The sequence below is a fragment of the Rhinolophus ferrumequinum genome, chromosome 19, assembly GCF_004115265.2.
Source record: "Rhinolophus ferrumequinum isolate MPI-CBG mRhiFer1 chromosome 19, mRhiFer1_v1.p, whole genome shotgun sequence".
Classification (NCBI taxonomy): Eukaryota; Metazoa; Chordata; class Mammalia; order Chiroptera; family Rhinolophidae; genus Rhinolophus; species Rhinolophus ferrumequinum.
The window spans coordinates 38,777,595-38,795,242 of NC_046302.1; the positions used below are offsets into that span (position 1 = coordinate 38,777,595).

Below are 17,648 nucleotides of genomic sequence, written 5' to 3' on the forward strand. Positions count from 1 at the left end.
CTGTTTATCCGTGTCTAAGTAAATCTCTTGGTGATTAACATCTAAACCAGCTGAGATGTAAGTGGACCAAAGGATTTCACAGCAAAAATCATACACATTGGGTGGTTTGAAAACAAGCCCATCTAGTTACATTTATTTTTAAGCAGAAATGCATCTTACAATTTGTAACTGTTGCACCATTTCTTCTCGGTAGGCTAGTTCCCTTTTCATCTGATCCTGAAAATTATCTAGTAGGAGAGAGACACAGAGAAAGAAATTAATTGAAGTGCAAAATCTACTTTTAGTATATTTAGAAAAAAATATTACTGACAGTCCCAGAGAAACCTCCTCCACATTTCTGGTATTTAAAAAAATAAATAAATAAATAACACGGTTGCTTGAAGGAATGTTTTCAAGACTATCATTTAATCAGAATAGAGAGTAAACTCTGAGAGGGTAAGGTCTATATCCTGTATGTCACAGTAGCTCCTAAACCATCTAGTACAACCCCTTGCATATAATCATTCCTCAGGAATGTCTGGTGCAAACATGTTTGCTAACTCTGCACACTGGAGCAAGTCACAGGTACTGAGCGCTTTTACTGTGTTCAGAAGTCCAGAGTGAGGGAGAGGGTGAACCTGAGATCACAGGAACGGCAGACTCTTCGGCATGGAATGCCTTCTGGGTGATAAGACATGGGTCCATTAGATATGCCTGCCTGGCTTCACTGTAGCTCTTCTCACTCTTAACAGAGAGATAAACATACTCTGGCCTGAGTCTCCCAAGCTGCAAACTCTCTGTCCCTGTATCAGCCGTATTCTAGGGCTCTCTTTGGGTCTGCCGTGGTTCTACAGAGTTCGCCTCCATCTGAGAAGGGAGGAGCTGTAAGAGATATTGTCATGCAAAATATCTTTGCCACTCGGCAAAGCGATCATTTTTATTGCATTCAGGAAAGAAACGACTTCCTGATGTGTATCATGTTGCATCTTCTCCATGGGATCTCTTTAAAAGTGTGGGCTTGGCTAACCAGCTTTTGCTGCTTTAGATTAACACGGTTTCATCTTGAATCTGTGGTGGAAAATCAGATCAGCAGTTTAAAGAAACCAGAAACGTTGTCATCCTCTTTTCCTCTCTTCTGCCTTTCACCCGTACATCCAATTGGTGTGTGAGTCCTGTACGTTCCACCTCCATCCTCTCCTCTTTTGGCTGTTGTTACCTCCCACATGCAGACACCCCTTCCCTGAATAGTTTCCCTGCTGACCCTCTTGCCTCCAGTCTCTCCTCTACACTCCTTTCTTTCTCCTGCTGAAAAAAATCTGCACTGGCTTCCCATCGCTTTCAAGATAATACATCCTTTACCACTCGTGAGATGCTGAGCACTTAGAAATTAAAAACATTTTCCTTTTTCCTTTTTTGACCTCTACCTTTCCATACTGTTTGAATTCCTTCCCCAACCTCAAACGTGTTTTATGTATGTATGCATTTGTTTATTTTTAAAAAATTTATTTTTCAGAGCAGTTTTAGGTCCCCAACAAAATTAAGAGGAAGCTACAGAGATTTCTCATCCCTACACATGCAGAGCGTCCCCCACTGTCGACATCACTCACCAGAGAGGGACATTTGTCACCAGGGATAAACCCACAGTGACACATCATAACCATCCAAAGTCCATAGTGTACCTTAGGGTTCGCTCCTGGTGGTGAACACCCTATGGGCTTGGACAAATGTCTAATAACATGTAGCCATCATTCTAGTATCATACAGAGTATTTTCATTGCCCTAAAATCCTCTGTGCTCTGCCTCGTCGTCCCTCTTCTCCGCCCCACTCCTGGCAACCATTTATCTTTTTATTGTCTCCACAGTTTTGCCTTTTATAATCCATTTTTAAAAAAGGCCCAATCCCTACTTTCACCTCTGAATTTGACATGACAGGTACTGTTCTCGAGGGAAGTATGTGGTACAAAGTAAGGGTGGAGGGAGAGGCCCTCATTCCCGCAGGGAGTTAGGGGGAGGAAATGGAGAACAGTATTCCACACAAAGACGTGGAAGAGGGAGTGGGGAAGACTCCTCAGTTGGTTGCAACTGGGTGGGGGGAGGAAATTCCCTGCACCCCATCCCCCACCACACCACTCTCCAGTCTGCACATGCATTGTTCTTCAGCTTCTTTCTGTTTGCCACTGCTGTGGTCTTGCTCTTACAGTAAACAGCTCCCTTTCCTTCAAAGGCCAGCCTAAATGTCATCACTTCCAGAAAATTTTCAGTGGTTCTCCTGCCTCCTCCTTCCAGAATTAGTCATCCTTCTTTGTACTCCTCAGTACTCTATACATACCTCTATTAATACACCCATAATACCTACTAGGATTAGTTGTTCTACCTCTGTCTCCCAGCTAACCAGCGAGTTTTTGGAGGGCAGTAAGGTAAGTTTTAGACTCTTAAAATTTCCAAAGCCCACCACAGTGCTTGGTACACAGCAGGGGCTATTTAATAAATGAAGAGTGAAAAGAACACTAAAGTATCCACCAGAAGGTCTGGACTCTGCCACGGACAGTAATTACCCCACTCTGGGGGCTCAGATCTTTATCTGAACAAACAAGGGTGGGGAATGATGTGCTCGGTAGGTCTTTTCTGGCTCTAGTGCTTTAAGATTTGGTGACAAGGTAAACTGGTTCAGCTGGCTCCAAGCACCCAGTTCTGTCTTTCCTGTGCTGGGCAAGGGGGAGTGGGTGCTTTTGACTTACACAGATAACAATGAGGGGTGAGGGGCTGGCACCCACCCCGCCATCTCAGGATGCTGTGGAGCCAGTCAAAGGCCATGGGCGGGGCATCAGGTAACAGGGAACAAGCGCTCACAAACTGCCCTGGTGCCAAGGCCATTGGCCTTGTACCCAGGCCCAAAAGCCTCCAGGAAGATCGGGGTGTTTCCCAGACACCGGGGCACATCCCAAGCAGAACTCCCTCTGTGAAGGAAAGAAGGGTCCTCTGAGCCTCCATAGGTTGCTCTGTCCGTCTAGGGTCCCGAGGTGCCTCTGGCCAGGGTGGTGAACTGAGGTGGACCAGGAATAAGGGTCCACCCGAAGCTGATCTGGCTGGGGCGCCTACCTGGGACCCTAGAAGATGCTAAGGGCAATTCAGAGGGGAATGGTGATAATTAGCCCTTGCTTAACTCATGCTCTTGCTTTATGATGGTACACTTCATATAATTATTTAAGTTAAAATGAAAACAATGAAGCCACTAAAGTGTTAGAAAAAATGGTGAATATTTTATAAGATCGGGGTGGGGAAGGGCATTAAAGTCAAAAACCAAAAAGGGAAATATTGATAGATTTGATTAGACAAGAATTCGAAACTTTGGTATAACAATAAACTACAAACAAATTAAACTCTGAAAACACAAAACAGCGTAGTCAACATTTAAAAGTAATTGCTACAAACAAAAGTATATTTGCGATATGACAAGGGATTAATATTTTAGTACATAAAGAATTCATATAAATCAATAAGAAAGGGAACATATCAAAAGATACATGAGGAGGGAACATTCACAAAACATACAAATGGTGGGCAACGTGAAAAGTGTTCAACATCCCTAGCAATGAAAGAAAAGGAAATATGAGGTACCATTTTTTTCCCCATGTAATTGAGTAAAAATGAAAAGAAAAGATATGTGGTGTTCCAAGAATGGGCATATACTTAGTATAGCCTTTCTGGAAAGCAACGTGAAATGATGTATCAAGAGCTTTAAAAAATTCATACCCTTTCACATACATTAAAGAGGCTGAAACTCTAAAATGTTAACATTGGCTATCTCTAGGTGACAAGATTATAGGTGATTTTTGTTTCCTTCCCTTTGTATTTCTGTTTATTTATGATTTTCTACAACAAGCATGTGTATATAACTTTTGAGTCATAAAGATTGTTCATTAGCAAATGGAAATCAAAAACCTTAACCTTTTTGCTATGTTCTAAAGAGTGATGAAGGCACCATTTAACTAGAGATGAAAAAAATCACTAAGCCGATTTCTCTAAGGCAAATCACTTAAAACCCAACTATTTTTGGAAAACAATAGTGTAAAAGGAGGGAGGAGAGAACAGCCCTGAAGCCCAGTCTGCAGCCAGCACAGGGGCAAGGGCTGCGCTCCATCAATGTACACAGTTTGAAAAGCCAACGCATTTTCCAAACGACAACGAAAAGTATCCAGCCTACATTCCTGGGACCAGAAGTAAGAAAACCTGTATGGTACCTTTGGTTCACCTGGTATATCCTACTCATCAAGCAACAGGCGTTGGGGCTCATTTTGTTTACAAAGACTTCACTTTATCACTGCTTTTAAACAACTATTGTGACTTTTGATCTGTACAGTGTTTTAGAATTCTGCCATCTCTCCTCCTCCAGAGGATGCTACAAAAAGAGAGAGGAAGAATGGAAACCACTGAAGATAGAATGAATCCAGTAACAGCCACAGGTGAAAGACGGGATAAAGATGAAATGTAGTTTGGTTTTAATATGAAGTAACCTTAACAGTAACTTGGAAGCGTAATACTTTACAAGAATCTAAAATGATGACAGGGTCAAAATCTACTACTTAAATTTTTCATAAAGCCCCAGTCATTAGGCCTTTTCTGTCATAACCAACTGGCCTTTCCACTCAGTTCTCTCAAGTACCATGAATTTGTCATCAGACTTACAAATCCAAGGACTCAACTCATGAGCCCTCACTAACCTCCTTTATACAACAGATTTCAGTGATGCAACCCCATCTTTCATTGTCAGTTTTAATCTCTTTGAAGATGATGCCAAAATTTGTCCCCATCATGTTATGTGCCCATAATATGCCAGGTACTATGTGGGCAGCCACCGGAGAACACTCTTTCCTGAACCTAGGTACAAGGCTGCAAGGTAGAGGAGAGTAGTACATGGAAACAATCAAAGAGGAGTGAAGCTATAAGTAAACAAGTAGGACTTCTGCAAAGGGTGCTGACTGCAAACGTGGGGAGGCTCCTGGGGGTGCTGGAACTTGATCTGTGTCCCAAAAGATGAGGACTACCTAGATGAGGGGGTCTTCCAGGCTAGAGAAACTCAGCATGCAGAGGTGGAAAGCGAGGGGAGAAAGCAGTCTGCTAGAGAACAGGAGCTGTGCAGGGGGAGAGGTGGAAATAAGCCTGGAGAGGCAGGGTGGGCTAATTATGGACGGTTTTGAGAGGCAGTCAGGAGTTAAATGAGATGCAATATGATCAGCAGTCGGGAATCACTATAGCTTCTTGAGTGGAAGGCTTGGAATCAAAGTAGACTTTTAGGAAGACTGGCCTATGGTAGTGGGCAGAAAGGGCTGGAATGGGGGAGGGCGGAGAGGACCCAGGGCACCCTGGCGGTGACGTGGCATAGAGAGGGGCAGAGGGCCTTCTCTATGCGTAGCCTCATCCAGCAACTCTTTAGCAGCTCTGAAGTTATGCTGATGGCTGGTGGGAAGAGTGAAGTGAATGAAAAACTACAGCAAAGGGACACATGCTATTAAAGGAAGGGTGTTGGAGGAGAAGGAGGAAGAAGAGACACATTCACTAGGGAAGGTGGACATAGTGTGGTGGCAAAAATGACTTAGGGATTTGCAGGTGCTAAAATGATCAGGCCAGTCATTAGCGGGGGACTTTGGAACGGTGGCATGTTGGGGGCTCGGTCTCTAATCATTTACTCCTGTCCCACTAAACATGACTGTCTCTGCAGGACATTTGACCAGCCTTCCTGCTGTCATCTCAAAGTGATCTCATTAAGGGTGAAGTGTCTCCTCATCCATTTCCTCCGAACACCCATCTATACCCAATTCTAGATTACATTTCTCCCAACTTTTCCTTACAACGCTCTCCCTACCTCTCTTCTCAGGTCCTACCCAGTTCGTCAACTAAAGGCATTGTCTGGTATCAAACCAAATTCTACTGCGTGTTCCATCCTCTATAACTACAGCCCAGTAAATCTCCAGAAGTTCTGGCTTCTGATGTCAACTGGTTTACTAGAAAGTCCCTGCAGGACTGCAAGGGTCAAACTTTAAAATGGAATAGGGTAGCAACAACTCACATTACTACACATCAGTCCCTTTTTCCATGTCACTCACAGCAACCCTTTGAGGTAGGTGGTAGCATCGTTTTACAGGTGAAAATGAGCTTAGGTGACTTGCCTAAGGTTTCTCAGTGGGGGAGTCGGGCAACCAAATCTGGAGCCCTCTCTGATAAACATCCTGCTTCTCTGCCTCTGCCCTAATGGCAAATGCCTGCCAGTTTCGCTTCTATCCTCCTCCCAGCATTTCCCCATTGGGGGCTTGCAGAGTATGCATGGAGAGCAGCTCTGGAAGCCTCCATCCTAGCAAGTGGAGAGACACGCTTATTCTTCCTCCTCTTCTCAATCTCTGCCCCTCTCCCCCAAGAGACTTGCTTTCTCCTCCTTCCTCTCTCCTCTTCCTTCTCCTTTCCACTTCCTTTTCTTCCTTCCTCGTCCTCCCTTCATCCTCATCCTCCTTCTCTTCTTTCCTCTTTCTCTTTTTCCTCTGCGTCCTCTTCCTCTTCCTTTCCTCTCCTCCTCCTCCTCCTTTCCTCCCTCTAATCTTCGTCCTTACCTGTATTAATTCCTGGGGTCCTCACTAACTCTCAGAACCAAGAGAAGCCCATGAGAACCTCAGAAATGTGGACCCATTTTAGGAAATGCTTTTCTAGAGCTCAATGTTAATAACCTCCTCCCGCGCCTCCTGCTTCGTTATCCCCATCATCATCGCAGCTGACATTACTGGGCGCTTATCCCGTGCTAGGCGTGTGCGCAGCCCTTCATGTGGGTCCTCTCACCCTCCTATGATACTGGAATTATCTGGGCCATCATACAGTTTCCAAGGTCCTACAACCAGGAAGCATCAGAGCTCCAAAGCGTACTCAGGTCTGGTCGATTTTTGAGCCTGGATTCCTAATAGTCACATGTGACAGCTTCACCTAGCTCCCCAGCGCTCCAAGCGACCTGGATTTTAGGTGTCCTGACTGCGAGTGTCTGTCCACCTCCTCATAAAAAGCTCTGCAAAACTCTGGCTGGGATTCCTCTATGCTTCCTTTTGATGCGGCTTCACCAAGTTCCGTTTTCCCCTCTCCATCTGAGTAAATCTAAATCTGTCTGCCAGCCTCACGGCCTCTCACATTCAGTTAACCAGCACGTAATGTGCACCTGCTATTTTCATTGGTGTGAAATTAACTGCCTCTTTGTGGTGTATCTAAACCACGCATTATTCAAACTTAGGCACACACACACCACTTCCTTGGTCAGTGGAACACACTGCAGATAAAAAAAGAGGACAATTTTGTTGTTGTTTAATTGAAGTGTTTCATATATGTGGTAATCACAGATTCATTTTAATTCAGATAAAAAGGCTGAATGGCAAGTCTGAATCATAGTTGGCTAGTTGTACTATAACATTCTAATTAAAAAAATAGACACATGTACACGTTATATAGTTAAGCAGTTAATAAGGAAAATGTATACATGATTATAAATTAATTTGTTCAAATGATTAATTAGCCTTTATTCATGGGATAAATTCTGGCTACACTGGCTTCATAGGAAGGTAGGTGGGCACTTGGGTGATTCAATGGGACTTGGACCCACTCTGCTGGGTCTAAAAGCAGGGATTTGCAAACTCAATAACAATTAGATAAACATCAGCTTATAGAGGAAATTCATCATTTAATGTTTGCTCATGGCTGCAAGGAATGGTGCAGTCTTTCTTAAGATACATTGTTAGAAATTAGAGCACCCTGAATCCTTTGGAAGCACCTGCTTTTTAAGGTTTCAAAGATATTTTTAATATGTTTCCTTTTTTCTCGAAGCTTCAAACGTCATGATGTTTCTCACACACACTATCAAAAGCTACTGGCCATTCTCCTCCCTTCGATCTTATTCTAAGCCTCAGCAGGCGTTCTCTAAGTTCCAAAATCTGAGTTCCAAACCTCCCTTGTGGGTACTAAGAGATCACAAGTTTGGCAGGCCCTGCTGCTCCTTGCCGTCAGAGCTCTTTTCTGTCATGCGTCCGCTTCAGTTTTACTGCGCTAAGCATTCTGGTGGGACTCACTGTGACATGTTACCAGGAACCTAGTGTGATTCAAAAACACTGCCTCGAGAGGGCACCTCTTTCAGTTGTGCTGACGATTACGTTGGAGAAACCCTGGTGAATGCAGACTTTCATGATCGTATTATTAAAATTGTCACAATTACTGGAAAATCTTCTTCCAGATGCTGGTCTATGGCGCTAGCACAGGAATCGCCAACATGTATTTTGTGATGCCCGGATTAATAAACAAGGGGCACGCTGACATTCTAAAAAAGTGACCCAGAAAAAATTAATAGTAAATGTATATAATTTAAAATATAAGCGTTCGTACTATTTTCTTTCCCAGTTTCCTTTCTCTTGGAGAGAGGACTATGACTAAGTAAAACTCCTAAAAACTTGAAAAAATACTATTGTGATGTATATATCCAAATGTGACTCCGACCAGGGCTGATAAACTTTAGAAATCTGGCCACCTACATAAAGTCTTTCTGAAATTCCAGGACTCTGGGAGTAGAACCAATAGTTTTTACCCTACAATATCTCCTGCCACCAAAGTTGGAATGGAATTTTAACATTAAATATGGATAGAGAATCCAAAACTACTAAAATTATAGTAATTTCAATTAACAGGATAAATATGTGTATACACTGAATTGTTAAATTTTAAATCTTCATGTTTATACATATCTCAAACACCAACCAGCTCTCCAGCTAGCATTATCTGAGAATAAAAATTAATTGTTCATTTGTTTTTCCTACCTTAGAGAATAAAAATACCTGAGTTATTCTTTTAAAACATATATATAATCTAAATATACCTGAATATTTAAATACATCTATTTATTTAATGTATATTTGCATATATATTTAAAAATACACAATATATACACACAGATACACACATACCAATACAATAAATACCAAAAGTTCTTATAAGAAATCTCATCTGTGAGCTGATTCAAAAGTATAAATAACAAGCTAAAATTTCCAAATATTTAGACAGAGACCACAGGAAGACCAAACGGTGCTTTACAGTCACTTAATACTTAGAATCATATTCTTAAGCCTAATAATAGAAATGTCATAAAATATCATCATGCAATGAAAGGAAAGTGATTTCTTACTGAATACTGGGAAAGATGTATTTCCTTTTAACACTTGGAATTCTTGTTCTAGTCGTCTTCGTAAATCTATTTGTTCAAATAAAACCTTCTGAAGTTCTTCTAATAAAGAAAAAAAGGAGTCATTTTACTAATCTTTACAAATAACTCTCCAGAGAACTGTTATATATGGCAATTTATTATTATAAGACGAAATATTTTACCAGTTTAAAGAGTGTTGCATAGACATAGGATAGATTTTGTGCAGAAATCCATGAATATAAATCAATGTAATATATTATTTTAAAGTATTATATTACAGTGTCATGTATTGATTGATATGTATGCATTAATCTCAATTATATCCACCCAATGGTCCATATATTATTCATATGTTGCTTGTCAAGCTTAAAATATGGCATAGAACAAAAATATCCTCCTATTATCTCTATAGCATTTTAAAGCTAAGAGAAGTTCTACAGAATTAAAACTTTTCTTTACCTTTCCCCATATTTTCTACATCCTTTTTGAGTGAATGAGGTGAATTTGTTTCTTGTGTGTGGTCACCTTTTAAAAAAAGGAGAAAAAAAATATTAGTTTTCTGTAGGCTGTTTTCTGCAAGTTTTTCTCTTCATTTTCTTTTCATATCTACAAAAGAGCTTATTATTTAATATAACTTGAAAGTGGAAATCCTCAGAACCGAATGTCCTCATTTGCTCGTGCCCAATTCCCCTGAAGCATAGCGGGGAGCTGGAGAAAACGAGGGTACAGTGTACGTAGCCTGTGATGGCAGCTCCATGAAAGCAGATTCCTGATGTTAACCTCCTTCCAGCCTCCACCATTATCCATCCTTTACAATGAAGGCAATTGCTAGAATGGGCAAAGTCGAACACTCAACATGTTTTAGGAGGTTCGATCAGAGTCCCTCTCCTTTCAGAAGTGAAGAAGCCTCTGTCTGTGGGAAGGCCCTCAAGATGGTGGAAGCAGAGGCCTCTTACCATCTTGGGTCGCCAAAATTTGGAGCAATGACAAAGAAAAGGGAGGATGTTTGAGTTGTTCCTGGGAGAGAATGTATAAGCCTGGAGCAATTTCCTAATAACTGACAGTTTTTCTAAATCAACATAAAACAGAAACGTGAAATAGTTATCTTATGCTACTTTGTAATAGTCACACGCTTGCTGATAGCTTCCTAACTACTTGAATTTAACCAATGAAAACTCCATTGTGGACAAAGGTTAGATTGTTTTTCTTATCTGTTTTGCTTATATGCCAACTAGAATGATGGCAAGCTAAAGAAATGTATTTATTTACACTCATAAATTGAGTCTACATAACCCAAAAAACATAAATGAATCAAAAAAATCCAATCATTCAGCTAACCAGAATTTTGTTTTCAAATTTCAATCTGCTATCTGCGACTACCCACATAATGTAATAAGCTTTCCATTCCATCTGAAGAGGTATGGCGGTACAGACAAAAGTGCTCTGAGGTTTCATGCATCCCTCCTTCCTCCCCCCAGAGCTCCCTCCTCTGTGCTCTTGGCAATGTGTGCTTACTTGCCTTCTGCACCCACTAGGTGCCATGCTACTTGAAGGTATGGGCGCTTTCTTTCCTGCATGGCCAGTGCCTAGGATGGGGTGGTACACGTAATAGGTATTCAATAAAGTGTCTTTGGTTGTCACTGAAAAGAACCCCAGGAGGTTGTAAATTCTAAATTAATAGCACAGGCCAGAATGCATCATTTCAATTCTCTCCTCACTATTTATTTATCTCTCTTCCTCAGCAAGAAATGGAGTGTAATGGCCCTGGGCACTTGTAGGAATACTGGGAGATTTCACCGTCAAGGCAAAAAGTCCTGCAAAGAGGGAGACAGAATTTCTCCCTAAGCAGTGGCCTACAATATTAAGGACGGACAGGACAATCCTTAACATGATGTTACGAGTGGCGATCCTGCATTCCACCTGATGACTGTTGGGAGTACGTGTGTGCAGGTATTTGTGTGTGCATACATGTGTATTTAAATGCATATATGTAAGTATAATATATGCCAATATCCCTGCACACATGCATAGTTATGGTGCTTCCCTGCTTCCCATCATTAGGACAATAAGATCTTTGGCATCCATTAATTCTTTCAGGTCAGGCATTTTCTCTATTATCTAGATCATACCTGCACAAACTCATTCCCACTCTCATCTTGGGTATGACCTCTCTCTACAGGCTTTTAAACCTTACTACCTTGGCATTCTTCACATAATACAATAATGAGGAAATTTCTGTGAAGTAGTCTAAATATAGACCTTAATGTAATTCCTGCAAAATACTACTGTCTTAAAGAACAGTAACATGCACGTTGATGACAAATCATAAATATGTAAACCGGGAACAGTGGTATTTTGAAATGAAGATAAGTGCATCTTATGTGCAGTTTTGCCTATGTTTGCTCTCGTCTCAGTTAGCAGGTTAGGTGTGTAGACCTTTCATACTCACATATAGTACTGAGTTTGAACAAGAGAAGAAACAAGTATGTACATATCTCTGTATCCATTTATAGGCCATAATGAGATTTTATCCTAACTACTCGAAACTTGATTTAAGTAACATATTTTGTTTCTGAATAGGCAACTTTAGAAACCATGTGCATTATAGACCAGATTCTTTCCGATTCATTTGTGTGTTTTGTGCGCTGTCTGCCTTATATTACATTTCAATTAGATCGTTAAATTAAAAAATTAAAATATGATATGTTAAAATGCATTTCTTTTCCACTTCACAATTAGGAGGTCTACATAGGTATGAAACCATGAAACAAATGGCCAGTAAATGGAACCTATATTAACCACAGGCAAATCTACTCATGATATTAATAATAAGCTTTTCTGGGGCCGGCCCGGTGGCTCAGGCGGTTAGAGCTCCGTGCTCCTAACTCCAAAGGCTGCCGGTTCGATTCCCACATGGGCCAGTGGGCTCTCAACCACAAGGTTACCAATTCAATTCCTCTAATCCCACAAGGGATGGTGGGCTCCGCTCCCTGCAACTAAGATTGAACACGGCACCTTGAGCTGAGCTGCCACTGAGCTCCCGGATGGCTCAGTTGGTTGGAGTGCGTCCTCTCAACCACAAGGTTGCCGGTTCAACTCCTGCAAGGGATGGTGGGCTGTGCCCCCTGCAGCTAGCAACGGCAACTGGACCTGGAGCTGAGCTGCGCCCTCCACAACTAAGACTGAAAGGAAAACTTGAAGCTGAACGGCACCCTCCACAACTAAGATTGAAAGGACAACAACTTGACTTGGAAGAAAGTCCTGGAAGTACACACTGTTCCCCAATAAAGTCCTGTTCCCCTTCCCCAATAAAATCTTAAATAATAATAATAATAATAATTTTTTCTTTTCATCAGCATTGTGGAGGTTTGATTAATATTTTACATCACCGTCTATTTCAAAGAGATATTTTGCTGCAACTTCTGGGTAAAATCTGCCAATTTTGAGCTTAGAATCTTTCATTTACAAAGGGTTTTTTTAAATGGTTAAATGTTAGGTAAATAAGAAGCACAGACGCTTCAGCTGCCTTTTGAATATCTGGACCGCTGCCTTTTGTATATTACTAATCTGTAAAAACCAGATTGTTAATGGTGGTTAAAAATGACCTCTGGGAGCCTGGATATGTTTGTTCACTATTACTGCTAATGTTTTCCATCTGGTTAAAAAAAAAAAGGCAGTCTAATACTAGATTAAATAAATGAGATTTAGTTGACAATGAGCTTCCAATTTTTATAAATATTCTATTAGGTTAAATATATTTTACTTTTCCAAAAATAATGAATGGGTTTGGAGACACCCCAAAATTAAAACTGTTATTTTCCTTCTCATTATGTTTCCCCTTTTAAAAAGTTACAAAGTGGGGGGGGCATAGATATTTTAATTGTGTAGAATTCTAGGAGAGAAAATTATAACATGGAAGGGAACTCTTTCTTGGAGGCTTGGCCTGAAATATATCTTCAGTCAGACAATTGGGTGGCTCAAAGTCAGAGAGTAATGGATAATTAGGGCATAAAATGCATCCTGTGGATTGCTGTGACCAGAGCTGCTGCTTAGGGATCTGTCTACAATAGCACTCCACAAGTGCACATTTGTGAGGCCAGCTCATTGTCACTTGCATCCTTGCCCATAAATCCTGCTCACCTGGTAGGTAGAGGCGGCTTCGTGTCACATCAGGAAAACTGCACCTTGCTGAGTTCAGTAAAGGCCAGAGAGCTTGGGGCCCCATGGTTCCTGCTTCCCTGGTCTCTCCAGGGTCCTCTAGCACCAGGTGCTCCCACATCCCAGGTGAATGTTCCCCCCCACCCTTGTTTCTGCCCTCACACAGCCATCAGAAACTGGAATTTCAAGACGGATGGATATGAGAATATGCCATGTTTAAGCAGACATGAGCAGTAAACAGTAGAGGAGAAGGAGACTGGGTATCCAAAGGAGAAAAGAACCAAAGAACGGCCAATAGACTCATTAGCACTACATTTCAAAGCACAAGGGTAATTCTCTTAAATACCATGTCACACCTCTGCTCGAGAGCCTGCAATGGCTCCCATGGTCTACGCTGCAGAATCCACTCGAACTTTCTTCCCTGGAGCCTCCAGGTTCTCCCATAACCTTGTCCCATCTGGCTGAGCTGAGCTATCTTTCTCTATCACCAAACACACACAACCCTTTATTCTAGGTGGGCCTTTATTTCTCACATCTGTTGGCTCTGCCTTACGTTGTTTCTCTTGCCTAGTGCTCACGCCCCTCGTCTCCCTGTCCATCCAAAATCAGCATGCCACCCAAGTCTCTACTCTTCTGTAAAGCCTTTCCCAACTTCTGCAAGTGCTGGTGACCTATTCCTTCCTGGTCTAAGTTCTAGGTGCTGGTTGTCTTGACTCTGCCACTTTGTACCCAATATTCTAGTGTTTTACAACAGATGCAAGTCTAGTCTTTCCTAGCTAGAAAATCTGCTTTCTGAGAGCAGGGAGACCCTGCTGTACAGGTAACCCTCATCACCTCCTACCCTACGGAGGGGTACTGATACATTCCATGAATGCTGTTTGCACTTAATTCAATTTGGTTTGTGAAAGAAATACAAACTAACGTTATTGTAAATCCTCAATGGTCACAAAGGGTTTGTAAGCACTAACTCATTCCTATGAATGAAAAAGCACATTTTGATCTATTTGCATAATCTAAGACTTACTCTGTATTTTCAGTTTACTGGGAAAGTTTGTGATGATTCCATTTTTATTTCTATCTGACATTTTGAAATTTCTTTAGAGATAAAATCATAGCACTGAATTTTATGCAAGACATGAAAAATATTAATGTATATGTCTGCTGTTGCTGCTGACAGAAAAAAATACCTGACATTTTTAGAGCTCGTTTAATTTTAGGAGCCAAAGCAGTAGGTCAGATGACCTGTTCTGTTGGTGGTCGTGGGGTAGGAGGAAAAGCTGATTAAATAGACATTACTGTTCTCAAGCTAACCTTGAGTTTAATACATAAGATAATTTAAATATTGCATCGTGTGTGTGTGTGTGTGTGTGTGTGTGTGTGTGTGGTACAATACAAAATTTGGATGAAGAATAAAAATTTGGGCATCCACACACCCTTTCTATGGAAATACATTCTTCTTCCCTTTTCATCCCCACATGGTCTCCTACTCCGTGTCTTGGCTGTCTTCCTTTTCAATTCTCTCTTGAGTCTGCAAACAGCATTCAGAGGCACTGTCCCAGCCAGCCACCCCAGGGGCCAGCAAGTTGCGTATCACTGAAAGGTCCACTGTGTTCCCCGAGGACTGTTGTTGAAAACACTTGATGGAAAACATTCGGAGAAAATATTTCCTTTTATAGAAAGAGTGTTATTTAATTGCGCACTCAAGGATAAATTTAATCAATGAAACTCTTTTGGTTTGGGGCTATGTCTATACATGAAATACACATGTACTCTAACATTGGGATGAAAAATAAAGCATTTTAGTTAAATATCGAGATGTTTCCATTGTTGGTGAGGGCTTCTGTGCTACTTAATGTGTTCTGGTGCAGGGGTGCAGACGCTGGAAGGGAAGGCATAATCTGCTAGCCAGGTTACAGTCTCTGCCTATAGTTCCCCAAAGCAGTGTCATGCCCTCAGGGCTGGTGGGCTGGTTCCACCTCTCTCCTCCCAGCCAGCCTAGCACAGAGCCTGGCCTTTGTTGAACAATGAACCAAGATTCCATTTATGATGTTTAATTCCTAAATAAACTCTGAATTTTAACAATGAAGCTTAGTTTTACAACCCAGATTTAGTTTAGATTTTCTGGAATTTTTATTTTCTCTTTCCCTAACAACCTATCTTACAATTTGAATGGGGTCAAAGATAATCTACAGATAGAATAACTAGGACATCTGCCAATAACCAAAATTTAGCACGACATATGGTTTAAAAAGTGTTTTAAGGACACTTTGTGTTAAGGCATTTTTAAAAAATCAATTACACAGAAAGCAAAGTTAAATTAATTTTCTCCTCTATCAATGGGACATGGACTTCTGCTAATTTCTTGGTGTTAAATTCTACATTAAACTCTTCCCCTGTGACACTTGGAACGTTAGTGAGGTCACAGAACAGAAGAGAAAAAAAAAATCAATACCACAGGAGAGTGTATGGTACAGAATGAACTAACTAAATATTAACTCCATTAGTGAAAAACAGGGACAAGAGCAAGATTCATACCGGTGGGGTTATAGTAAACTGAGAGTTATGGCAAACATTATAATTCATGACCAAAATTTATTGCGAGGTGCATACACATTGCTTCTGGAATCAGAATATCAAATATCTTTGATTAGGGAATCTCAAGTTCATTCAGAATTCTCCTGAGTTTTAGAACTTGTGTTGCCAATTTATGCTATTTAATTTTTTTTTTCCTGGAGAGTTTGTTTTTGCCCTTCTCTATATCTTTGTTTCATACACATTTTAAAAAATCACAAGTAAGAAGGGACATTTTTCATAAATAAAAAGAAACTGATATCTGAAAATATGGGGATTATTTAATTTTGAATGCATATACTGAAAGACCTAAAAAAATCATTGTTCATTAAAATGTCAGTATTTATTTAGAGGTGGGAGGTTTTATCAAATTTTACAGGTGGATAAACTGAGGCACAGAGTAGTTAAAGGGCTTACCCAAAGTCATCTAGTAAGTGAGAGAATTAAAACTCAGATCTACTAGTCTGTACTTTTTAGAATTTTTCTTCTTTTCCTTTTTCTTAAAAAAAAAAAAAACCCATACGCGTGTTCTAAAATAGAATGGAATAATAAATCAGAGTGCCTCATCTGCTATATATTCATGAGAAGTGTAACTGCTTCTTACTATTCTCAGAAATCCATCCATAGCATATTAAGTACACTAGAGAATCATACCAGTTGAAAATCAAATTGATTTTAAAAGTTCTATACATATAACAAGATGCAGCCACGCTTAGAGTCCAATGCTGCTGGCTTTTCTACAATGAAGGGGATTGAAATTGGGGATGAGTCCACTTTACGTGATTTCCTTGACCTGCAATAGCTTTGAGCTGCTGTCTTACCAGCTTACCCCACTGCATTCAATTTCAAATCACTTAACTTCACTCAAGTTATTCAAAACAGATATGCAAAACCTTACTTGGAGATTGCAAGAAAATGCTGCCATTTATACTTTTGAGTAGGTAATATTTTGACCAAACAACCATCTCTCTAATCTACATTACTTGGCTTTAAGCCATGGGTCTAATTTTAAGGAGACCTATAGATAAAAGTTTTACTGGCTCCTAAGGACTTTTGGGCTGCTTAAAAACTTCATGTCCGGTCCTTCTAATTATACAGAAGTACAAATTCTGCTGTGTGGAAGGTTGATGACCATTAACAGGGAGATGTTTAAGAAATCATTTAAAAATGAAATCTCTTTGAAATTGCTGAAAAGTAACAGTTACCAATAAGGCTGAAAGGTTGAAAGGAGGCTAAATTTAATTAAAATGATGAACAGAAAAATCAACTGGAACTAAGTATTGCTGCTGATTTTGTAGTAGAGATCCATTAAAGCAAGTATCTACCATTTCAAGATATGTCTATATCCTTACTTGTTTAGAGAAAGGTCAGAGAAATTTCTTGACAAACTATATTTATGATTTCCAGGGGGAGGAAATTCATATAAAAAAAATGAAAAATTGCTTACTGCCTTGTTAGGTAGTTTGAAAAGACATTTCAATTCTTTTACGATACACTGCATATGTACGGAATTAAAATACTGATATTTCCAATGACAATGATTGAATTAAACACTGGCTAAAGGACACATGGTTATATAAACCTGATTGGGTGGTATTTTGTGTAGACCAGGATTAGAGTTATTCATGCTGCCTTACAGCTGATCTGCTCCCTTCTTTAGATCGGAAGCAACTTGAGAGCAGAGACCGGTGTTGATTGTATCTCTGAATCTCCTAGGAAAGGGCCT

At 40.4% G+C, this 17,648-nt stretch overlaps 1 protein-coding gene across 2 annotated transcripts in view; it reads right to left on the reverse strand.

Moving 5' to 3' along the window:
- The window catches only part of SKOR2 (SKI family transcriptional corepressor 2), a 50,451-nt gene that overhangs the window by 12,764 nt on the left and 20,039 nt on the right, over positions 1-17,648 (reverse strand). For both annotated transcript variants that reach the window (XM_033135660.1, XM_033135661.1), the window contains exons 5-7: positions 9,653-9,718; positions 9,176-9,274; positions 160-227 (exon numbers count right to left, since the gene is read on the reverse strand). In XM_033135660.1, the coding sequence (XP_032991551.1) occupies positions 160-227; positions 9,176-9,274; positions 9,653-9,718 (233 nt within the window). The remainder of the gene's footprint in view (positions 1-159; positions 228-9,175; positions 9,275-9,652; positions 9,719-17,648) is intronic.